At 38.0% G+C, this 25,858-nt stretch overlaps 1 protein-coding gene across 1 annotated transcript in view; it reads left to right on the top strand.

The window, feature by feature from the left end:
* Positions 1–25,858, top strand: part of AGPS (alkylglycerone phosphate synthase) — a 64,083-nt gene that overhangs the window by 4,897 nt on the left and 33,328 nt on the right. Inside the window, exons 2-8 of the mRNA XM_075511595.1 lie at positions 9,244–9,333; positions 13,445–13,535; positions 18,092–18,212; positions 18,294–18,368; positions 20,069–20,140; positions 22,008–22,087; positions 24,296–24,376. Coding sequence (XP_075367710.1) covers positions 9,244–9,333; positions 13,445–13,535; positions 18,092–18,212; positions 18,294–18,368; positions 20,069–20,140; positions 22,008–22,087; positions 24,296–24,376 — 610 coding nt within the window. The remainder of the gene's footprint in view (positions 1–9,243; positions 9,334–13,444; positions 13,536–18,091; positions 18,213–18,293; positions 18,369–20,068; positions 20,141–22,007; positions 22,088–24,295; positions 24,377–25,858) is intronic.

The following is a 25,858-nucleotide window of genomic DNA, read 5'->3' as shown; positions in this document are numbered from 1 at the left end:
TCTGTCATCTAGCTCCAAGTAGTTGAATGTCAGGCAGATGACATGTAAGACATCTGTAAGAATTTAGGTAATATATGTATTGTTAGATCACTTGATACCAAGTAAACCAAACTGGATATATTAATTTGTTCATTTTTATTAGAAAAAACCTAGATACAAGATAGAAGTGTAAAGTACATTTATAAAAAGTACAATATGGATTATTATATGAAAGAAAGTAGCAGTTTAGAGCAAAAACTAAAATAATTTTGTAGATCGACTTCTTGGTATCTACTGAGATCTGAACTGTTATGTACAAGAAAATGAATGTGTATATATAGCTATTTATTTAAACTTGATTTAAACTGAATAGAATGGTGTGTTAATGCAATAGAGTAGAGTAATACTTGGACTTCCTAGAAGCTACTTTGAGATGGAGTAAAGTAAGGACATCTGTAGTGTAACAGGTTGCAGCCAACTAGACTTTCATGAAGTGTTACTATACCTCTTAGTAGAGAATAAATAATGTGAAGTATTAAAAATAATTGTAGGCTGAATGTGGACAAGCATAAGGACAAGCATAATGGCTCTGTAGTGTTGTTATATGCAAAATTGGGCTGTTTTGTGCAAGTCTTCAGGCTTGATGGTATAGGCCAAAAAGTGTTCTTCAGCAGTTATCTGATATATTTGCTACAGAGCATGCTAAAAATTCCCTATGCAATAGGTAAAACAGTGTTGTCCAGGAACTGAGCTTATTTTGCTTGAGCAAATAAATGGCAGACAAGTGATTCCTTCATTAACTCAGGTTTTTTTAGATAGTGAAGCGGATTTCCTGGTTTTGCAAGCTTTCAAAAAATACTTCTCAAAGGACTGATCTCTAGTGTTTGAAAAATCTTTAAGTGGTTGTTTGTTTACTGCCTGGAAGTAGCTGTGTGCATGCATTTTTGTAGTAGAGCGGTCTCTTCAAAGATAAAAATGAAACAAGTGTCAACTGAAGTAGTAGGTGGAATAGAGATAGCTTCTAGCAAAGTATTCTGTTGCATAAGAATCATTTGGCTAAGTGTATACTGAGAAGCATAGGTATAATGGCTTTCCTGAATGTTTAATTCACCCTAATTGACTTAACCTTTCTATGAAAGAACACTAGAGAAACACCAATTTCCTTATTCCTTGGGGCTTATTACAGTGCGGTGAAATGAAGAGTAATGAAATAGGCGAGGCTAGGAACATGTGTAAGGAGAATTAACATTTGTTTTATCAAAACAGTTGTTTTAAAAAAAAGAGCACACTCTGCTTTGGAGTACCTAAACCCTTGGAAGTCTTATTTTATGCCTAAAATCTTGTGTCTGCATTAGCTGCTTACTGTAGATGTAAACTGCAAATATGAACCCAGGTTTGTGTTGCTGTATTGGATATTCAGCAAACAGAATAGCAACTGAATTGGGTGTCTGTGCAGCTGCAGGGGTTTAGCTGAAAGCATGGGCTACAGAACATGAATGTGTCTAAGATTATAAAACAGATGTTATGTGACTTCAGACTTGAGAGTGATTATGTTTGGTTTGCTGCAGGGAAGATCATCCAAGAGGGAGGAAGTATAAGAATGACAAACACAGTAGATACTCCCTGCCTGCAGCACGGCATTCTTCTCCAGATAAATTATGCTTTCACAAAATGGTTCTTGAAGGGATTCTTTGGGCTACATTCCCTTTCCTAATTTCCAGGCACCTGATACTAGTTCACTACTGGCTTCAAAACCACTCTGGAGTGGCTTGCTTTACTTAGTTGAGAAGTGTGACTATATAACCCAGAGAGACTACTCCAGAGGAGAGTGACCAGAATTCTGGTATCACCTGTGGAAAGGGTTCTGAATTTGCAGCTGGTGGTCCGAGTTGGTAACCAAAAATCCAGCTGAGGTGGGCTTTGAGGAATTACTGTTTGGGTAATGTCTTGTAACTTCTTAGCACCATAATAATGCACCCATGTGCTGAGTTTTGCAAGAACTCTACAACCTGCAAGACATTTTTGCATTGTTACATTAGGCAAATATTGGTGCTTTAGCCCATGTGGTAGCCCTTAAAACTGCCACTTTAAACTCATTTCCACAAATGTGCTGGTTCTTGGATCATGGAACACAGGAGTGTCTGTGATTATTTTCTGTGCATGTTGTTTTAATGCTGAGCATCAGCTGGTGATTGAATTGAAAATGCTGGTGGTTATTGTGAAGAAATTGATGTGAGCATCTTGGCTTTGCTCCACCTGAGTAGCATTGATTCAGCTGGGTTGAACTGCACTTTCATCCTGCTTCTCTGAAGAAAATACAGGAAACTGTCACTTGTCCTTTGAGTAAATTAGCCTGTTTGTCTAAGTTTTGTGTATAATGTACCAGATCTTCAGATTATTTTGGAGAAGGGGGAAGTTCTGTTGATATTTATGTGCTTAGATGGTATGTCTGTGTAATGAGGCAGTTCCATTCTTTGTTAAATCACATGATGCTAATGTTTGGACTTCATTCATTACTTTATCTTGGTTCTGATATTTCATTGAACGTAATCTCATAACTTCATCATAAGTGAGAAAACTTTCTGTTTACTTCTGGTGTTGTAATATCAATGTGCTTTAGACCTTGGAAAACAAAAGGCTCTAACTGTTGGTGATACTTTTCTTTTGCAGTATAAAGCTCTTCTTGACTGGCAGTTGTATATATTGTATATGCACTTGTGATGTGAATTTGAGACTACTGAAAAATGATATCCATCGTATAATTTCCATGTGGGTTGAACTTTGGGTGCTGAGCTTGGATATCTGTGGGAGATCCTGTGCTTGTTCTTCAGTTTCCTAGGGAGATACAAGAACTCTTTCAGCCATTCACTGTGCCTCTTACTAAAACATGAGATTTGGAGAGTGCTGGCAGATAGTTTTGTTGAAATAGCGTAGGTCCAGGGGCCTCTGCCTGCCCAGCTCAGTGACCGGTGCCTTGGGAGCACTAGTTCAGCTGGGGGGCTGGGGGGCCACCCTCCCACCCCCCTGAACTGGGCATGCTGCCACCTCGTGAGCTTTTGCCCAGTTTGTAGGCACCTTAATGGTTGCTTGGGGGCTTAATATAATGCCTTGTGCTGTGACTTGAACAGCATCCTGCCCAGTGTCTCCTTGGTTATTCCATAGCCAGTTTTCCAGAAAACGCTTGGTGTGTTGAACAAATATTTTATTGTAAAAATCCTTATTGCATTGAGTCAAGTATTTGGTGTTGGGCATTGTAATGAAAGTGAAATATTTAAATTCACTTAACCTAGTCACACTGTTTTCAGCTCCTATTGTCACTGTTTCCATGGTAACTTGTTTTCTTTCAGGTTTTTTCCCTTCAGGCAATATCATTTTGTGTGTGTGTATATATAATACATATTTAAAAAATGTTAAGCCAGCTTTGATTTATAGTACTTCATACATTTCAGTAGTGAATTTCTGGCTTTTACGTTAGAAGGCAAGAAAGAACTGGTCACTTCCTACTATTTCTGGCTAAAATATTCCATATTTCTGTCAAAGATGAAAGTAGGGTTCGTGAACTTGATACTTCGTTGAAGCCAATGCACTGAATAGGAAAGGTGTTGTCTTTAAATGAGACAGTTCAAGTACAATACAGAGCTGAGTAACATTGAGTTTAAAGCAAGAATAATGCCAAATGTTGATGCGTCTCTTTGCTATATATATTTTTGGAACGGGGGCTGGGAAGAAAAATAGAAGGATGTGTAAATTTTGTCTTGCCACACATAGAACATGTGTAGCATGAACACGTCAGTTGACTAAGCCAAACAGAGCATCTTTCTTTTTTCAGGCTGGGGCATGAAACTTTTTAACATGTTTTGAGATATTATTCAGAGTATTCAGAGATTATACAGGGTATTCAGATTACTTTGTTGTTGTTGTTTTACCATTTAGCAGTCACATTCTTGAATTTTTGAAGAATGAGGATAGAAACTATTACTGCAAGGGAAATTTTGTTTCAGATGGTACAAAATATTGAAGTGTTAGAGGATACATAATTTGTAAAAGTTTATGTAAGTATAATGGTGGTACATATTAGTTGCAGATCAATGTGTAGTTTGGGTTCCTTGGTCTCGGAGCCAGGATTGGATACACTGACTACTCATACATGGAGGGAGCTTTTAATGTGTGCTTAGGTCTGCAGATGCTCAGCAATTCTTTCTGCCCTTTATGCTCTTCTGGAATATGAGATTTTGGGAATGAAAACCTTGGGAAATGTAGAAGGCTACATTGATTGCTCAGTCACAGCTTGGATGTTTCTTGAGAGCCGAGGTAAACATGATGCTAATCTGGCAGGCAGCTCTAATTGCTACACCAGGGCATTACGGAGGGCAGTAGGAGTTCTGCACTGGAGCTGGGGTGTGAAAAGCTTTTTCTAAGGAATGGTGACTGTATAAATAATGGTGCAAGAGGGCAGTATGAAAACGAAGAAGGAGGAATGCTGTTACAACACTTATGCTTAGAAAAATACTTTTTTCCTTATTTGCCTTCTGTTTCTTATTATGCTGTCAAATTACAGTTTTAATTTCCAAATGTAAGCTGGAAAGACAAGGAAATACAGAGCAGGCCTGTGTTATAGGCCTGATGAGGCCTGATGTTATAGGCCTGATGAGATCCACCCGAGAGTACTGAAGGAGCTGGCAGATGTGCTCACCAAGCCCCTTTCCATCATTTACCAGCAGTCCTGGCTAACTGGGGAGGTCCCTGCTGACTGGAGATTAGCTAATGTGATGCCCATCTTCAAGAAGGGCTGGAAGGAGGACCTGGGGAACTACAGGCCTGTCAGCCTGACCTTGGTACCAGGGAAGGTTATGGAGCAGATCATCCTGAGTGCCATCACACGGCATGTAGAGGATAACCAAGGGATCAAGCCCAGCCAGCATGGGTTCAGGAAAGGCAGGTCCTGCTTGACCAACCTGATCTCCTTCTATGACAAGGTGACCCGCCTAGTGGATGAGGGAAAGGCTGTGGATGTTGTCTATCTAGACTTCGGTAAAGCCTTTGACACGGTTTCCCACAGCATTCTCTGGGAGAAAGTGGCTGCTCATGGCTTGGACGGGTGTACTCTTCACTGGGGAAAGAACTGGCTGGATGGCCAGGCCCAAAGAGTGGTGGTGAATGGAGTTTACTCCAGTTGGCAGCCGGTCACAGGTGGTGTTCCCCAAGGCTCTGTGCTGGGGCCAGTTCTGTTTAATATCTTTGTCAATGATCTGGATGAAGGGATCAAGTGCACCCTCAGTAAGTTTGCAGATGACACCAAGTTGTGCAGGAGTGTTGATCAGCTTGAGGGTAGGAAGGCTGTACAGGGGGACCTGGACAGGCTGGATCGATGGACCGAGGCCAATTGTATGGGGTTTAACAAGGCTCAGTGCAAGGTCCTGCACTTGGGTCACAGCAACCCCATGCAATGCTACAGGCTTGGGGAAGAGTGTCTGGAAAGCTGCCCAGTGGAAAAGGACCTGGGGGTGTTGGTTGACAGCTGCCTGAATATGAGCCAGCAGTGTGCCCAGGTGGCCAAGAAAGCCAATGGCATTCTGGCTTATATCAGAAATAGTGTGGCCAGCAGGACTAGGGAGGTGATTGTCCCCCTGTACTTGGCACTGGTGAGGCCGCACCTCGAATGCTGTGTTCACTTTTGGGCCCCCCACTACAAGAGAGACATTGAGGGGCTGGAGCATGTCCAGAGAAGGGCAACGAAGCTGGTGAAGGGTCTAGAGCAGAAGTCTGATGAGGAGTGGCTGAGGGAACTGGGGTGGTTTAGCCTGGAGAGAAGGAGGCTGAGGGGAGACCTTGTCACTCTCTACAACTACCTGAAAGGAGGTTGTAGCGAGGTGGGGGTCGGTCTCTTCTCCCAAGTAACAAGCGATAGGACAAGAGGAAATGGCCTCAAGTTGTGCCAGGGGAGGTTTAGACTGGATATTAGGGAATTTTACTTCACTGAAGGGGTTATCAAGCATTGGAACAGGCTGCCCAGGGAAGTGGTTGAGTGGCCATCCCTGGAGGTATTTAAAAGACGTTTGGATGAGGTGCTTAGGGACATGGTACAGTGGTGGTCTTGGTAGTGTTAGGCTTACAGTTGGACTCGATCTTAAAGGTCTTTTCCAACCTATATGATTCTGTGATTCTGTATTTCCCTTACAGGAGGGAGCTGGGGTAGGGAGGCAGACCTGGGGAAGAACAGCATGCTGCCCTGGCCTCTGTCTTGCAGAGCTGCTTGTGCCTTTTCTGAATAATATGTCAATTGATATGTAACAGTCTTCCAAAAAGTTATGTTACAGTCTTTGAATTATATCAGTATGACATTGACATTGCCTCAGTAGTCAAGGAGGCTTGTGGATCTCCTCTGGATGTCTCCTGCTTTCCTCTGTGCTGAAGGTAATTCTCTTGAGTCTTGAGGTTCACCAGCTCTTGTTCATGAAGAGCATACCTTTCAAATGGTGTGTGAGAAGATCTAAACAGCTTGGTCTTTACTGCAGGCTATATCAATTACAAATCAGAGCTGACTAATCAGTCTTTCTTTTAAAATCTGGTCTTTTTAGGCTTGCTTTTTTAGGGAGCCACATGAAGTATTTCCTCTAACTTGTTCTTAGTGTGTAGGCGTGAAGTGCTAGGAACTACAATAAGTAAATCAAACAGCAGTTTTTAAACTGGCAGTACTCTGGTATGGTGGAACAAAAGAAAGAATAAATGTAAGATGACTTTTTACAAAAACAGCCCTTCCTGTCACCAAACAAAACCTCAGACTTGCTCAGTATAGTTTTGAAAATAAAAATTAAATGCTTAACTCTTTGTTGTGGTGTTTACCTGTCACAAGATATAATACTGCCCATTGTGTGGGGGCGGGGGGCAGATCTCCTCACTTTGTGAGGTAGCTGAGATGTTTTAGAACCAGCTGTTCTACAAACATGCGAACTGTTATATTAGACTTTAAGTATTCTCATCACACCAATAACAAGAGCTGTGTTGTCTGGTAGAGTAAACCTTTGTGCACTTACTTTGTTCAATGTTGAGGAATAGCTCAACCTGAAAGTAAACAAAGAGTTAAAACTCTTAACCTCTGTTCTGTATTTCAAAGCCTGATGAAAGCACCAGGTAGTTTAACACCAATCTAGGAAAGTAGGCCTTTAGAAAAGAAAACTGGGAATGCAGTCAGCTTAGCAGAAAGACCTAGTATCTGGGTGTTTGTTCAGTGCCTTAATAGTACCTCCCCTGGATTTTGTGGGAAGTGTCTGTCTGTACCGACATCAGGACTAATGATAGTTTCAAAGCTGTGCTTTATCAGTGTATCTTATGTCACCAGTTCCTTTAGAGCCTGGTCTTTAGTGTCTAGGTCTGTCTGATTGACTCCAGCTTTGCACCTAGTTTCTCTAACCTGTTTCATGCATTGTACTTGGCATACTTATTTTGGCACTGCCTTGCAAGAGGACTTACCTCTTTAAATTAGGGGAAGATACTTGAGCCTTCCTCAAATTATGGTTATTAATATCAAGTCTGTTCTGACTTCACAGGATTTGACAAACTACAGATGAGGTATATAGAAATACTACATTTGGTCAGCAGAGGGAGAAATCTTGCCTTGACAAGGACTGCAATGATGGGGATTTGAAGGGAACATTTAGTTTGAAAAATAAAATAAATGCCACTTGAGTTGGCCAGTTGTGTCAGCCTGTTCACAGCTGGGAACAGCTCACCTGTGTATGACTTAGTGTCTTTGTGGAATTTCTTATAAATATATACAATATTTATAAATGTGCATATGTAGAATATAGGAATACATGCAAAAATAGGCAAGACTGCATAACAGGCATTAAGAACACTTTTTCATGATCCCTCATGTCAGTGCAATAGCACAAGCCATTCCTGTGCTATTGAACATGAGTGGATCCTTTCCCTTTTCTGAGTGAACACTACATGTGTAAAGATTGAGTCTATCGAGAGAGGAGGCAGCCAGAGGGGCTTCTGTATCTGGACAGCTGTCTGCTCAAACAGTTTAATTTTGGCTGAAATTTTAGAATCAGTTCCTCAATGTGGAAGAACAACATAACCTGGCTATTTCACAAAACTGTATCAGTTACTGAGTACTGAGACTGCTCTATAAAGTTTCCTTAAAGTGCTAAATTTGTCAAAGGCTTGTTGAAATGTCTGATTCAAACAATTGTAATGAAATATGTGTCCATATTTTTTTTTCCATTTGATTAATTAAAACCTTGTGTACAGGCAGTTTGAAGAAAATGAATTTTGATTAAGCCAAGTCTATTTAATTACAACACTGACAGTATGTCAGCAGCCTGTGCTAATATTGTCTTTATAATGAAGACCTTTGGTAATCAATCATCACCCAGTTATCTTGTATGTAATGCTGGAGTTAACTGACTTGAGGCAGTGCTTTCTCTGAATCGTGAGGTCTTTTTGAAATGGTCATCTGTGATCATCATCTTACTCTTACATTATACAGTCAAAGAATAAGAGCTATGTTCACTGTATGTAGTGGAGTGAGATAATAATCTGTTTTCAGACTTCTTTAAGATGCCTTTTTATTAACTAAAATTCAGTTTTTAGGTTAGTACTTAATTTCTAATGTAAATGTATGGCAGACTTTTTAAGCAAAGTTAAATTAATATGTAATTACTCTTTGTGTATCTCTGAGTGTTGAATATATTTACATTGATATACTTCTGATGACTTTATAATAATTAAGAGATCCTCTATTTTGCTACGGTTGTGCTTAAGGTATTTCAATTTTGTGGTTGTATTTTGGCAGTTGTGGGTTTGCATTATTTGAAGTCACATTCAGGTTGTATTTGCTGTTATTTCTGCAGTTCTTGGGGGTTGGGTTTTTTTTTATTTTCCAAAATATATTTTCAATCCAAATGTCTCAGTGCCTCATCAGGTGAATGTTATTAAGAATGCAGTGGGATTACAGTAGTGATGTCAAACAACTAAAATTTAAAATTATTCTCTCGACAGAGAATAATAATGCTAAATGTCTTTTTTTAATTCTGAAAATAAAGCATCTTGTCTTTCAAGTCTTAGGATGCAATCTGAAGGAGTAATGGTTGTGGCTGCAAAATGACTTTTTGCTCTATTAAGCTATATACTTTTGATAGGTACTTGATTTCTTGAATTGCTATCTGATAAGACTTTTTTCCAAAGCCATATAACTGCAAATCATTTTGGGCTAGCAATATGCTAACATTCTCACTTATATATTTTTCTCCCTTTAAGGCAAGAACTTCTGAAGTGGAATGGATGGGGATATAATGACTCCAAATTCATCTTCAATAAGAAGGGTCAAGCAGAATTCACAGGAAAAAGGTAACTTGAAAATTTATAACACTGAAGTATCTTATTTGGTGATTTTTTTTGAAAAGAGTTTAACAACTGCACTGTTCAGTTAAAGTTAATCCAAAGAAGGCAAAAAACCTTGCTTTATCTCACAGAATAGGTTATTAGCTGTTCTGCATTTAACAGGTTTACTGAATTCTATGCACTGTAGTCTAACATAGTAAAATAGACTGTGTGGCTTATTGGAAGGTTTATTAAAAGTATTATAAGGATAAATTAATGTGAGTCTTCTCTGTAACTTGGTATACTCTGTGCATTAAACTTCCCTTGGAGAATGGAATCAGACTGAGAATCTGCACCATGTTTGAAGGCTTTAGATAACATGCAGCAGGTCAGTGCAGTTTTGCTAGTTTTGAGAATCTCTTGAGCATCAACAAGTTGTTTTATTAAACTTCCAATTTGTATTTTAAGTTTCTTAACCATTGTGCATGGAGCTACTTTATCCCCTGAGCTTAAAATTAAAAACTGCTTTTCAGTTGTATGTTCTGTAGTGGCAACACTTCTGATTTATTATCTACTAGCCCTTTGTACAGCAAGCTTGTTTTTCTGAGAAACATTTTTTTGAGTAAATGATATTAAAATTAAGTCTACTTGGGGATCTCTTAATTTTCTTCCAGTGGGATTTAAGCCTGTCACTTGACATCTTAACTGTTTTTTTCTGTCTCAGTGGAAAGTAGTCTTGCAGTCTCTTCCCTGGGTTAAAAAAATATACTTTTTGTAAGAGTAAAGAAAAAGAACAGGGAAGAGAAATAAATCTGAAATAAGTACTGTCCTTCAGAAAAATTCCTTCCTAGTCTTTTAGGTTGTGTAAACTAGCATAAGCTAGTTTGAGTCAAAGCTGCAGAAACCTAACTGGGATGTTGAGCACTTTAATCCTTAATTCCTTAATTTTCAGGCCCAGATTAAAAGGCGAAGCCTTATCTTAGGCACTTGAGTTCACTGTATAATATTTAGGGAGATCTTGGTGGTCTCTCTCCTCTTGCCAGGATTCTGACTCTTGTCACTTTGTCACTCATTCTTTCATCTGATATCTTTAGTTTATCTGAGGTAGATTATGCTGTACAGAAAACTTACGCAGTGAGCTTTGAAGGAAAAAAAGGTAAAGAGCTGGACTCAGATTTTTTTTTTTTTTTTTTTTCCAGGAGGAAGCACTGAGGCTGCTGTCTGAGTACTAGTCACTGTTCTAGAATGGGGGGAGAATGGTGTTTCCCCCCCATCTGCGTTCTCTCTCTCTAACTTATAGATAATATTAGAAATGCCCTGTTGGGCCACACCAGTGTAGTTTCTATGGAATAGTTTGTCACAGTGGCAAAAGGAGAGTATTTGAAGTGAAAATAGGAGAATAGGCATCTGTAAAGATGTGGTAGATGCGTTGTCCTTTTAGTATCCCCTTACAGATCTGTAGTCCATAAAATTTGTCTAATAGCTTTCAAGTCTGCTGATACTGTCTGCCTCTACAGCATCCTGTGGCAGCAAGTTCCAGGTTGCTGTTGTGTAAAGTACTTGTGTTTTAAACCAAGTATCCCTTACTGTGTTGCAGGATTAGGTGAATGATAGTTCTTCAGCCTATCTACTGCTTTGTTGGTTGTATAAGACTCAATTGTATCCTCTCTTCCACTTTCTCTCCGTGCTGAGGAATCCTGGGCCCTTTCATCTCGGCTTGTAAGGCCCCTTCGTCTTTACAATTGCTGTTCTCTGAACCATCTCTAGCTCTACTACATCTTCTTGGAGATACAGGGACAAAAACTGTGTGCAGCATTCAAGGTCTAGATACATGAGGGTTCTACAGAGCAGCAAAAAGAGATGAACTGTCTTCTTTCTTATACCTACCCGGTTGATGTGGAACACCGTTGGCTCCTGTTGTATGTTGTCAGTGAAGATGCCGTAATTTTTGCTATACTGATTACCAGTCTGATTCTGCAAAATACGCAAGTCATGCTTTTTTTTTTTGCTCTTGCAGTTATCTACATCTTATCTTCCATCTTCACTTGTCTGCTCAGGTTTTTTAAGGTCCTGAGTTCCTTCCTAACAGTGTAGTATCTGTCTACCCAAAAGAGCTTAATATTATTCACCTGGTTGGAGAGTCCACTGATGAATCCAGATCACTGATGAAGGCATTATGTAAAACTGGTCCCAGTACCAGTGTGTGACAAGCTGCACTCCTGAGTCTGTCTTGGACAGTGATCAATAAACCCTGCCCTTTGCTTCTTATCTTAACCCTATCTTAACCTTCAGCCTGTAGAAGAACCTTTCCTTCAGTACTGTAGCAATGTATTTTCTTAAATAGCTTTTTGGGGTGAACGCCTGTATAGGAGGTATTCTAGAACACCTTATACAGAAGTATAAAGGAGTATGGAATTTAATGTTCGTTGTATCCGCTTTAGTCACTTTCTGTTTTCACACCCTGATAGAACTCCAAGGGTTAGTGAAACAGGATTTCCCTTTATGAAAGCCATGTTGAATTTCCCAACAGACCATGCTTTTCCATGTTTCAAATGATCTTTTTATTATAGACTCTATCATCTCACGAGGGATAGATGATACTTGCTAGTCTGAGCAACTAAACTTGTTTTTTGGTGTGTGTGTGTGTGTGTGGGGAGGAGGTCTTTTGAGGGGGCTTCTTGCATCATCAACATACATACAAAGCTTGTTTCCTGAGCAATTATGCGTTGCATTCTGTGCGGTAAACTCACTAACTCTCTCTATGCTGTGACTTCTGTCTGTGTCTTGACTTAAAAGTTGTTGGATTTCTGATAGCTTTAGTTTGTCCTTTGAATTAAGTGATTAAGGTTAACTTTGCAAGCTAGCTATAGTGATAGGTTGGCAATACCAAAAAGTAAGTCTAGAGAAGAAAATACACCAAGCTGAGTTGAGTCTGTACCTTTGTTGCAAACTCCTGATGCAAATGCATTAAACTCTCGTTGCTTATTGCACTTTTCTTTTCATACAATTCACTTAACTGTTTCATATGGGTATAATGATACAATAACAGCTGTCACAGGAAGAATGACTGAATGCTGTCTTCGGAGCTGAAGAGTCTAGCTTGAGTTGATATATGGTTGTAGCCTTTTATCTCTAGGAATAGAGTAGGGATTTTTTTGCAATAGGAGAACTGGGAGGTAGTTGACTTGAGGAAACAAAAGGAATTGATCTTTCTGTGCAATAGGTGACTTAGTTGTAGAGTTGGTTGCAACAACTTTGAAGGACAGGGTCATAATAGGGTTAACAGTGATTGAATAATCTTGGAAGGAAGACCCATGAGGCATAATGCAGTGACCCAGGTGCAAACTATAGTAAGGATTCTCAGCAGCTGAAAGCTCTTAATACCAAAGAAAGGTCCTTTTTCTCTTCTCCTAGGAGAATGTTTGTGCATACATAAACATGCACAAGGAGTGTATATGTATACAATTAATAGCAATAGTTTCTTCCTGTTTAAGTGTGTCCTCAGCCTTATTTATTTTCACATGTGGTGCACATGTTCACAAATAGCTCCTTTGTCCCTTGTCTGTAAGTCTTCATCTGTCACATGGCTAAGCTCTTGCTAAAGAGTTTGCGATTAGAAATAAATTCACACTGATGGATTCTGATGCATTCTGATGATGAAGGAAGAATCTTTAACACTGTTTTTCTTCAAAACACGTAAGGTGTACTGAGCTGGGTTTGTGTGTCTGACACTGCTGTTTACATTGCAGTGTGTCTATACACGCATGGCCTCTACCTGTAACTGGCATGTAAACTGTGACACTGCTTTCTGCATTATTGAAAGGGAGAGACCTTTCTTAAAAATAAAGATGGGGGGATGGGATATCTGAAAAGCCTTATGCCACAATTCCCAAAGATCATGAAAGAAAATAATACCTAAGATGTTGACAATTGATTTGATTTTGTGTGAAGTACAGAACAGTTAAATACAATGAAATGTGCAGTTGCATGGAAACTAAATGTGCAAAAACTTTGCAGGCTTGTAGGTGGAGAATATGATTTAAAACTTAACTATTTGTGCATATGTAGAATCAAAAGAAGTGTATCTGACATACAGTCTTTTAATTTAAAATGACCCTATGTAATATTGACTTTTCAGGTACAGATTAGGTGGTATGGTATTACCAACTTTTAAGGAATGGATAGAAAAAACCTTTGGAGCAAGTCTGGAGCACAAAACTACCTCTAGAGTAAGTAAATAGCTGAACCAGTTCCTTTGAACATTAGTCTTGGTGATAATCAAGACCACATTGTTAAAGATGATTCAGCTGTTGTCCTGAAGGTCACCTTGCATATGATTTTAAATATGGTGTGTCAATACCTCAGTTTTTGAAAGTGTTCTACATGAAACATTAGCATGGCTTGTGGTTCCAGGTTAACTGGTAGTACTTTTATTGGAATGAAAGTGTCCAACACAGGGAGGCTTTTTGTCCTTGTTTGTAGGTTGCTTTTCAAGATTGTAGGAACTCTTAGCCTAGAGGGAATTGTTTATGCAACTTCACTGTTGTTCGTGATAACAAAGACAGAAGATATAGTGAAGTTAAATTGTGCTGTGTTTTCAGTGTATTTAATGATGTCCAAGTTCTTATTTGACAGTAATTTTTTTTACATATCGGGCTGCTGAAAACTGGCTACCAGAATACTCAAGATTGAACTCAATGTTTTCAGAAAAACAACACATTGAGACTGTTCTGGGTTTTGTGAAGCATCCATATTTTTCTTTTCAAGAAGAGTAACTTGTGTCAGAGTCACGAGACCTGGCTCCCTTCTAAGAATTCCTTTGAGGCTGCAGGTTCCTGACTAGATAGCTGCTTAAGCAGTGTTGGAAGCAGGCTGTGCTTGTACAGCAACTATAGCAGCCCTGCTTTCGGTAACAGTTTTACTCGTTTCTTGAGTGAGTTCAAGATTGCATTTTCCCTGAAGTAGATAATCTCATAGAGCCTGAAAACTTGAACACTTCTTCAGTCTTCTGTTAATCAAGGCAGTCTTTCATCTGCTATGACTTGCAGGATCTCCATCTGCCAATATATTTTGAAAAAGTTCATCTTTATGTGCTTTCCTTGACCAGGATTGGTCTTAACTGGCAGCTGCTTTAATTTGCTGTGGCCAGGGGTCCTGAGAGACGTTGTTCCCTTTCTACATGCAGAGGAAACATAGAACAAACTAGAGCTGGGGGACAAGGGCAGATTCTTGAATATTATCTTGATTTCACAGCATGTCTTGCAAAACAGCTCTTCAGGATATCTGCTAGCAATGTTGAATGCTTTCCTGTTATATTATGCCCTTCCAGTTCTGATGTTCTTGTTGCAATCTGAAACAGGCTGACTACCTTGACACAGAATAGGACTCTGGAGTCTCCAGTATGTATCTGGACTTCTCATAGCTATTCTCAATTACTGCTGCAGGTCCCCAGTTTCATGACTCTGTCATAGTTCCTAGTTTATATTTCAGGTTGTCATGCTATATTGGTTTTTCACCTTCTACTATCATCAGAGCATGAAGGAACTTGAGTATAGGAACAGCAGTAGGAGAGGAATCGCTTGGTCCATTTGTCTTTCTATCTCATCTCTTTCTGTCTCTCTTCTATAAGACTGGAGGGTTCCCTGTTGCATGCAATTTTTCTGTTATAAGTAACAACAGTGAATGTACCTGCTTCTGTGATGCTCAAGGCCTGATGTTTTTTCCTTTTTCACACTAGACTTACCACAGACAGCAGTTTAAACCTATTTCACATAGGCTTCCTGTCTAGCCTTTCAGTGCACAAATCTTAAAATATTTCAGACCCATAAGAATAAATAAAGGTATATTATTGTTTTGCATTGTGTGTAAGATTTATATGGATGAATATTAACTCTTCAATCTTGAAGATGAAAACTAAAGGATTAAAATACTTGTGGAAGAGAAATAAAAATCAAGATACTTAAAGCTATAACAATTCCTTGCAGATGGCTTTAAGTAGTTTGTGTCCCTCTTACGGAGAACAAAGATCTTCAAGCACTTGGTGTTCAACTTGAAATGATATGAAATAGTTCTGTCTATGGAAATCCATGAAGAAATCAAACTTTAAAATAGAAAATGTAAGCACAGCTAGCCAGGATTTTTTTTAAGTGGTTTAAAGATCTTTATTTGGTACCTACTTGTTTGTTTCTCATGATTCCCAAGTTTGTCAGAGCTCTGCTCTTTGGGTTAGCAAACAGCACTGTGTGAATGTGCATTAATAGCAGAATAGTAAGAGCTAAGAGCAGCAATCCAAGACCTGACTTCCTCTGTGCTTATTGTGACTGGCCCCTAAAATCATGATCTCTCAGTAGCAGTGTACCTCTCACCTAAGCAACACTTAATCTCAACTTCTGTGTTTGTGGGTGACCAAGTGAATATGTTGGAGGGAAAAGCCTTTTTCTCAGATGTCTGACACTTTATTTCAAGAAGAATGATATTATCCTTAAAGCAAGGCAGAACAGCACATACCCTCTTCTAGAAGTCAAACCATTGTTAAAACTATATTTTCATTAGGTCATGTGTCCCATATGAAAACTCTAAAACAAACACTTGGCTGTCCTTTTGAACCTCTAAATGTTATTAGCTATCAGTCATGAACATATCTCATGCAGATATTGCTTTCTGAATTATCCCTATAAGTACTCTTAATTTCTACATAACCTCACATAGTTTCTTTTAGAGTGGACACTGGTAGGTAAGCTCCATCACCGTGGATCTTTTAACTACCTGAAAACTTTCCTGTTGAAGGTTAAATCTTCCCTTCTTTAGCTCTCACTACTTTGAGACTCAACTCATTCAGAATAGACTGCTGTGTTGGCAGATGGGAGACTATTAATCTCTATTTTCCTTGCTGTTAGCTTGGTAACTGATGCTATCCTCTAAGCTTTTACCTTAAGACACACATTGGCAAAAAACATCAGCTGTTCTGGAGGTTATGTAGAGCAAAGATAGGCAAAACTCTATTCCAGGAAAGAAAACTTGGATCGGTAGGTATACTTTTTTGTAGAAGACTGAAACTTCAGAAGGTGAAAGAAAAGTGAATTCAGTTTTGCTGTTTTCTCTTTGTACTTGTCAAGAAGCATAGGCTAGGCTCGTCAAAGAAATGTCAAAGTTTCTTTGACTCTGTGGAACATTGTGTACAAAATAACTTTTGGTGGTAGAGCTGTAAGCAAACTCTTTCTGGCATCATTAGGCAGCCCATAGTCTTTCCTGATGGCTTTATACCAAAATTGCAAGAATGTTCTTCTATTTGAGTTCAAGGTGATGTTGGTTAATTTGCCACCAAGGTTTTCATGACAGAAGTTTGAAAGCACTGCACTATGTTTTAACTAATTTTTGTGCAACTCCTAATTTTTAAAAGTATATTTCAAATAAAAGATGGGGTAGTAAAAAATTTTCAGTTCTCCTGTTCTTGGACTTGAGGGACTTTGATAACTAGAAATAAAGTTCTTGACCAACATTTTCTTTCAAAATAGGAGCTGAAGTCCAGAAGTTAGTTTTTACTCATAAGACAAGCTTTATCTCTAATTAAAGAACTCCTTAATTAGAGGCCATTTGTGATAGAAGACATATTCCTTTAGGGAGTTTACCCATAGAAAAGTATAAATTAATTTATTGGCTCCATTTTTAGGAAGGAAAAAAAGCATGGTGTTTTTTGGGTGTTTTTTTTTTTTTTGAACCTTCAAAGCACTTAAAAGCATTACACTTAATATCTACACAGATCTTGTTTTTTTGGAACTGGGTCCTGTAAAGAATCTTCGTTCTCTAAGTAGGTTTAAAAAGTCAACACATGAACTATGTTTTTATGTGCCTGATAGCTAAAGCAGACTTTAGAAAAGATAATTAAGTGGCTAGGTCTGCACTTTGAGAAGCCATAAGAATACTGAATGAAACATCTGTCGTAAGGACCTGGAAGAATGGGTTGTTAGAAAACCTTAAGCAGGGGTTCTCCCTCTGGACTTGCAGAACCTTGATTCAAGGCCTGTTGGTAAGCCAAAATGTCCAGTGTAGCTTCTTTGAAAGAAAAGCTTTTTTCCAAGGTGTTGATCAGGACTTCTAGCTAGAGGCTTTCTGGAAACACCTGCATGTTAGTGACTGAACATGGATTTTATAAAGTCTTTCTGATGTGTGAGGTCTACTAAAGTATGCTGGTTATATTAGATCAGTCAAACAGTTTTGCCTTGCTTCAGACTTTTCATTAGGCTTTGGTCTGAGATGGATTTAACTTCCAGTACGTGACAGGGGGAGGGGAAGTGGGTTGGTAGAAACAGAACTGTAAATAGAGGAATTTGCAGAGTGGGTAATTGCTTTAGTATGTATTTCTCTTTATTGGAGGAGGAATTTATATTAAAAAAGGAATTTTGACCTTCAATCTCTACCCCTTTATCAACAGGAGAGTCTCTAGTTCTGTTCAGGCAGCTGTTTTTCTTGGATCTTGGGAAGTCTTTAAAAAGGTATTTTGTTCAGTATGCACTCAAGCTAGTGCATTTCTCCAGAATTCTCAGGAGGAAAAAGGGTAAGAATGTGCTACTGAAATAAAACTTTCTGTGTGCATCTAGTCAGCTGGATACTAGGTAGGACAAGTGGGATCAGTGATTGAAGATGAGGAAGAGAGCTTCTGTATTTCTGATCTTAAACAGTCATGTTTGAGTATCAGTTAGTGTTAACCCATTTTTTATTATTTCTGTTGTACAGAAATTTTGTAAGAGTGAACCTACCTTTAATGAATTACTTTCTTGTATTGTAGGCATCCTTAAATGTTAACGATGTACCTCCATCCATTGTAAATGAAGAATTTCTTCAGGATCTTAGAGCCACTAAAATCTCATATTCGCAGGATGCAGAAGATAGGGTATTCAGAGCTCATGGTGAGAGAACTTCATTTATGTAACTGTGCTGCTTTTGATGCTTCCTTGTTTGAACTTATTAACTTATTGTTTGTGTTTCAGGTCACTGCCTGCATGAGATATTTGTACTCAGGGAAGGAATGTTTAAGCGAATTCCTGATATAGTTGTATGGCCTGGTAAGCTTTAATTGTCTTATTCTCCCTTCTGATCTGGATGGCCATTGTTTACTAAACTCCTGTGCTTTCTTGTCATGGGGAAGCTGTCTCTTGGTTCCCTGACTTCACTCATCTTTACAGAAACGGAAGGAATTTTCTCATGAATGGTAATCATGATTGTTTAACATCTGGATTGCAGGTTGTGCCTGTGAAATCCCATCACTTCGTGGGGAAGTCAAATTTATTATTAAATATAGCCGAAGTTTCTGTTGACAGCTAAATTAATGACTTAAGTAACCACAGTGTAATTTGAACTTGTATATTCATGAAGAATAGTTGTCTAAACAGCAGTCTAAATCTTGTTTTTTAAAGGACTACATGATGGTAGAAGGGCAGTTAAATGTTTGTATTAAACTTTGTTTTACGACATGCTGTACTCTAAGAAAAAAGTATGACACCTGTAACTCCTATCAGAACACGTTACAAAGGGTCATTGACTTGAAGAAAGAGCAGTGTAATCTGAGTACAGGCTAGGCCCACTTTAAATAGAGTAGTAACTAATGCTGTTGTAGATAATATGTAGCAGAAAATATGCTTGCTTCTATCTAGTGGAAGGATACAGATACTTAAAGTGATACGACTTCATTTGTACACTTGTGTGAGTTTTCTACTTGAGTCATGTTTCTCTGGTCACTAGGAACTACTTTCCATGTGCCATTCTTCAGTAGCTAACCAAAAAGTAATTTGATCTAAGTACCTGTCAATTTCTGTTCAGCTGTATGAATTTAACTCTAACTTCTATAACTCTTTCTGATACTTTGATAGCTGCACTGCATTAGAAACCCCAAAATTTCTGATAAGAACTTAATCTTAGCTCAGTTTTGCTTCCTTTATTTAGGGAAAAAAAATTACATATGGGAAGCATAAAAAGAGGCACTATAAGATGCATCTCACTACTTGAGGACAGGTACTGACATAACAGCACTGGTGACTATGAACAGCACTTGCCACAGGTTTATTTTGTGCAGCTCCAAAAGCAACTGAAATAAAATGATTGACTACCTTTGTCTAAAGCTCCTCTGTATGGCAAGAGCAAAATAGCCAGTGTTCGTAAGCCTATTTATTCAATCCTCCTCATTCTCTGCTATTTGCATGAACTCGTGTATGCACTCTATTTGATATCTTTTTCCTTGCTTGTGCACAAGCATTTCTGCTTCCCTTTTTGACCAGATACAGAATGCCTTCTGAAAAAGTACATTTCACCAGCAACTCTACTTTTGAAACTGAATGTCAGCCAGGAAGGAAAAGATGTCTTGTTCAGCTCTCGGAAGAGACTTATTTCTCACTTAAAATAAATTGGACAGCCTATTTTCAATAAAAGCTTTAAACTTGATTTGTTCTACAAGATACCTAGATTAATTGTTTGGTAGCCCATCTTGCCCTGAGAATTTGCAGGAGGTCTCAATCCATGAGGAGAGCAGGAGGCTGAGGCTGTAGTTAGTTCTTCAAACGTAGAATTGTTTCAGGTCTAAACGTTACTCTGGAACTCTGATACTTCTAAGCCCAGCTCTTATTTAGTGCCTAACTCTTTGAAATGTCTTCCTTGCTGCTGTCAGAAAAGGAGCTGCTGCTTATTCAGACTGCAATATTTAGTACTAAGCACAGATAACAGCACTGAGCACAAATTTTTAACTGTTTTTTAACTGTTTGGACTTTTTTAGTTTGCCATGAAGATGTAGTTAAAATTGTGGAATTAGCCTGCAAACATAATCTCTGCATAATACCATTTGGTGGTAAGTGTTATGAAATCTCAAATCTGTTTAACATTACTAGTGAAAATGTATTCTACTTGAATTCAATTTAAATATGTGATCTTAGTAATATATTGTACCAATAATCCCATAGTTAGACTTTTTCAGAAGTATTTCAAGTATGGTCCTAATTTTTTTATGATCTTGTGGTATTAAAAGCTGCTATATTCAATTTAGTGAAAGTCATTAAAAGTATGTCAACACTTTGAATATTGAATGTGCAAGAGGAGTGATTATATGAAGCTGAAATCTACCTCTATGCCTTGGAAGTCTTCTAGGAAATAAGTCAAGAGATTCAAATATCTGTTAGAGGTGTCATGTTTTTGGACGCATTACTTGTTCTCTGTTCCCACAAACATGTATAAATTAGTTCTTTTGTTGTACTGTTGAAGCTCATAGATCCATCAAGACACCGTACTGCAAAGTTGTTAACCGTAATTCTAATTTTCATTTAGACATTGTTCAGTTTGAAAGTTATAGTAGAGTCCTGTGGCAAGGGGTTTTCAGGAAATGTTCCAGGTACAGAGTACAGGTAAAGGCCTGTATCCTTCTGTGTCCTTCTCAGCTTAAAGAATTTCTAAAGGACTTCAGGTTTTTAATCGTGGATGCTTTTTCCTCTAAGCCTGCTGAAGTCGAGTGGTGAGCTACCTTGTTTTGACTTAGAGCTCAGGGAACACAGGATGTTGATTTTCATGAGCTCATTCTGTGAGAAGCTTTTTGTCAAGAACTCTTAATTCTGTGGGATAAATCTGTGTGTTTTACTTGGTACTTGCTTATGCTGTAGGAGTATAGCCCCTGTAGGAAGGACATTTACTATTTGAGAAGATGAGCATGTCACTTGAAGACAATATCAAACTAATGGAGCTGGTTTCTCCCTAAAACACTCTTACCCTTGCCAGATACGTCTGGAGAGCTGTAGGACTGCTACAAGTCACCTTTGGTACTAGTAAATTGGTATATAGCTGAAAGCAGCAATATTGACTGTCTCTTGTTCACTGACCAGAATACAGAAAGATCTTCAGATTGTTTTCCAAGTCTGTTTATACTGAACTACAGCCAACTTCTGCAGTTATTACTATAGGGGTTGGTATTTAAGGAAAATGCCACCTTTCCTATCATTGGAAACAAAGGTGATGGGCTTTACTGCTCTTGGAGAGTGTTTTATTAGTTGGCACTGTCTCTGTACTTGCCGTTGTTTGTCTTCTGGTAGCTTGCTGTGGCTCTCTTTAGCATCCTAGTCTCTATTTTCCTATGGCTTTTGTAGTCTTCGAGAAGCCAAAGGCTCCTCGGAGGCTGTCCTGTGACATCCTATAAAGATACATTAGGAACCTCCAGAGAAGTTTGACATTTGGTTATATCCATTTTTTTTATACCCTTTTTATACCCTTTCACTTTATACCCTTGCTTTCAGATAAGTATTGCATTCCTGTATTAAGTAGACTTCTTAAGCCAGTTTTCTAGGTAGAAGTGTAGTGACTTCCATAGTGATCTCAAAAGAATATATAGAAGTCATAGCTATCTGTTTCTTGGATGGCTTTCCTATTTCTTATCCTTCCTTGTTTTAAAACTCTATTGTGGACTTAACAGAAGCAGCTGAGATGGTCACAGAATGTCATGGTTTGTTACTGAGTGCTGTTAAAGCATTGTCGGCTCCAATGCTGCCTTGATTTTGTGAAACCCAGTTTGGGAGAAGAGACAGCCTTAAAAGGCTAATCACTAGCCACAAACAGTTAACTTCAGTGATCTTACTTTATTAAGTTCAATATCAGAAAGGAGGGAGAGAGGGATGATATGTGAAGAAAAGCTACCTGAGAATTTTATGATTACAATGTCACTCCCGTATTTGCAGGAGGGACGAGTGTCTCTAGTGCCCTTGAATGTCCTGAAGAAGAAAAAAGAACAATTATCTCACTGGATACATCACAAATGGTATGTGTCTCAATTTTTTTTATTTTTATTTTTTTAAATTATCCTACGGTTACTTTGAATGGTGATCATTAAAGAATGACATTTCTTTCTTTGCAAGAATAAGGTAGGGGTGGAATTATTAATCTATACCATGCATGATTAAATTGGTACTCCTTCAGTTTAAGTGATACTTTGTTGATGTTAGCCCTGTACTACTTCATATGACCTGTATGTATTTAATAGGAAAAAAATCACCAATAAGCCTTCTTATAGCAACTTTAAGTGAAAATCAGAGGAAGCTACTATTCCTCTATATTGGAACTTGTATCTGAGGTTGAATAAAAGGCTAGGAGGAAGTTATTTGTTATTGCAAATTTCACTATTTTTTTCAGACTTAAAAATACTTAAAGCAAAGGTTGGTAAGGTGACCTAATATCTTTAAATCAACTTGAAGGATCACCTTTAAAGAAAAAAACCCTAGATTTTTGTGTAGATAGCATCTTGAGAATGTGAAGTTCATAGCTTTATGGCAGTCTAGAAATAAAGTTCTGTAAAATTTAGTGCTAGTTTTTGTCTTTCCATTATGAAGGAGCTTTATACTTTTAAAATGATAGTTTTATGACTACATGGTAATGAGATGCTTCAGAAACAGCTCTGTATCTTTGTAAGGCTTTACTGCCTCTGAGCACCTGCTGAGCTTAACTCCTTTAGCCTTGAAGGTAAGACGTGGGTTTTGGCTCCATTTTCTCCACTTAGTCAGTGGTGCTTCAGTTAAACTTGTTGTTTCTCAGTGTGTCTGGCTACAAAGTGATCTTTTCTGCAAAGGTAGTAGTTGCGTATTGAAGGAAGCTCTTTGGGTGTCTATACAGGGTGAAATCCAAAGAGTACAATACTGACTCAGGCCTTCATTTGAACTCATTTATTTGACCTGCAGCTTTGACTTCTTTCTGGTTTGGGATGGGAAGGGAATGTGGTTAACTCTTATTATCATCCTTTTGTGTCAGCTAGGTACGTAAGTATAAACCAAGTCAGAAAATAGACCACTCTCATGTGTTTTGAATGACTGCCAGGCAATTCTTGTAATCATTAATAAGGGAAAATGAGGTGAAAAGAAGCATTGTCAGAGTTAAAACCTGGGTGTCTCAGAGCAGTTAAGATTGGCTAAGCTTTAGTATTTTAATAGACACTTAATGGGTATCTTCATCTTATATGTAGGGTCTATATTGCATAAAACTGATTTAGATATGCATCTTAGATCAGTTAAGCAGTTTTTGTTGAAACTGAAGGTGTCTGAAAGGAGCTGAAATAGCTGGCTTTGAATAATTAGTTAGCCCAGATGTTGTGAGGGGAGACAATTGCTTTAAAGCATAGTTTAAGTTGGACTACAAGATGTCCACATTTCTGTCATTTGAAAAATCAAGGCAAAGGGAAGTTAGAGCTGTTCTATAATTTTGTGTATTAATATTGTATAGAAGTACACCAGAACTGTACTTAAGAATGAAGAGTGGAAGCTGAAGCTTCTGTGGCGTCCTTACTGTAAACAAAGCTAAAACCATAGTTAAGTTTTTTTCCTTCATATGGATTGTCCTCATTGACAATTGTGCTTAGTGTACCATGCAACTTGTAGTGTTTACTACTTTTTCTGTTTAGTAGAATACACCGATGGGACAGTGAGTGTCTCATCAGATAAAATTATATAATCCTTCCAAGTATCTTAAATTTCTAAAGTACATACATACTCTGACATCCTGTAGTATATCTTGGTTCTAGCTTACTGTGTCAAAATCCAGGATCTGAACTGGAATAACTGAATGCAGTCTATTTAACCCATGGAGTATGTTTAAGAATACTTTTCTTGGTGCATACTTAATGTCCAGGTGGTCAAATTCAGGCACCTTCAATCATGTTAATTGTGAAAATCAATGTATTGCTTAACTTCTGTAGGAGTTTTGACTTAATTCTTTCTGGCTTTTCTGCATAGTTTCTGTAAACATTCCTAGTATACATTGACTAATAAGTATGTTACTCTCTTATAGTGGCGACTTCATAAATTGTAACCTATTGTGTAGCTGTTTGAGGGAGTAAGGGGACTCAGCTTCCACTGCTGTAATAACTGGAGTTGTATTGATAGTAAACTGTATGACCAAGCGTGTTGATCCTATAGCATAGGGAAGGAAATAAACTAAAATCTTTAACACTCATTCTTAGTTTTGATTGGCTTTTCAACAGAATCGGATTCTCTGGATAGATGAGAAAAACTTAATAGCTTGTGTGGAAGCTGGCATTGTTGGACAAGATCTGGAAAAACAGGTATTTTTAACTGTCAAGCATCTAGTACTTCTCCATATTTTTCTTAGCTGTTCCTCGTGTCTTGTCTAAATCATTGAATTCTAGCTTAATTCCTGTGTTTTCATGCAGACTGGTGTGGTAAGCATTATATGCATGGCTATGAACCATATCACATTGAATGTTGTGTTTGATGAACACTTTAAAATTTTTTCTTCCTAGTTCTAGCCACAAAATGTGATTACAGTAATAAGCTGGCAATTCATTGGATGTAATGCTATGCTTTCTGTTTCAGACCTTAGATACACCCTTGTAGTTGCAAGGCATGACACTGGGTACCAATTACCAGGAAAAGTACAAATTGTCATTTTGTGATGCATGTTTGAGTCATTTTGGCCAGAGGTAGTTTCTTCAGAAAGGTTAAAGCATATAACAGATTTGCTGTTGTTGCTTCATAAGGCCAGCTACTGGAAAGTAGCAGAAAGGATGGAGAGTTGCCCAAAACAAGAGTCCAGTGGAAGATTAGATCACCTTCATTTCTAAGGGACCTCTAATGGCTTTTAATTGCAGTTTATCAGATGAGCCACAGCACCCTTCTCAAGGTCTTTCTCGGTGCTCCTCTATAATCAAGCAAGTTGTTGATGTTTGTTACTATTCTTCCAGATGTACAGTTCTGCTTATTTAAAAGAAATATTTTAGGACTTGACTTGTTTGGTAGCTAAAAGTTCCCTAAACTTTTCTTAGTGCCTAAATACGCTTTACAAATATGCAGAGATTTGAAGGGTTTTTTGAATGCCTTTTTCCCAGATCACTTTTTAGAAGAAAACTTGTTGTACTTGAATAACAGAGCTGTTTATGATGAGAAAGATGGCCTTTCCTGGCTCTTATTTTATTTTCCCTTTTATAATTTGATGTAATATTTTAACCTTTCCAGATATGTTTCTTTCAAGCTTGGAATTAAAATGCAAAGAGAATATTCTCTGCATTTCACTGACATTTTTCTAGGGTAGTAGTTTGATATTTCAATACTATCTATTCTTTAAATGCCACTACTTTTCCTTTCACTTAAAGTAAGGGACAATATTCCCTTGCTGCATATGGCTCTTCTGAGCTGAAATACTACTGTTGCAATTATTCTTTTTTGAATATTTTCAATCAAAAACCTTTTTCAATCACATTTTTGATTATGAAAAGAGTACTCATCAATTTTTTCAATGTTGAATATAAACTAGTATTCACACATAGGTTTTAATATATGGAGTGACTCTGAGCACATGAGGACTTCTGTGCAATTCCTTCAATGTGCAAAGAATACAAAATCAGATAATCTACTTAAAGTGTGTGTTTATATATTTAAAAAACTCTTATTACATATACTGTAATTCCAGTATTACTAGCAAGTGGAATGTGATTAAAGCTAGGACTCCAAGTTGTGCTTGTTTTGTGTAGTACAATCTGAGCATAACTATGATTTTAATATTATAGTTAGTGCCAATGCAAAATTCC

This window comes from Mycteria americana, chromosome 9 (genome assembly GCF_035582795.1).
Source record: "Mycteria americana isolate JAX WOST 10 ecotype Jacksonville Zoo and Gardens chromosome 9, USCA_MyAme_1.0, whole genome shotgun sequence".
Lineage (NCBI taxonomy): Eukaryota > Metazoa > Chordata > Aves > Ciconiiformes > Ciconiidae > Mycteria > Mycteria americana.
The sequence above is the reverse complement of the archived record's forward strand: the minus strand, read 5'-3'. Positions and strand labels throughout refer to the sequence as shown.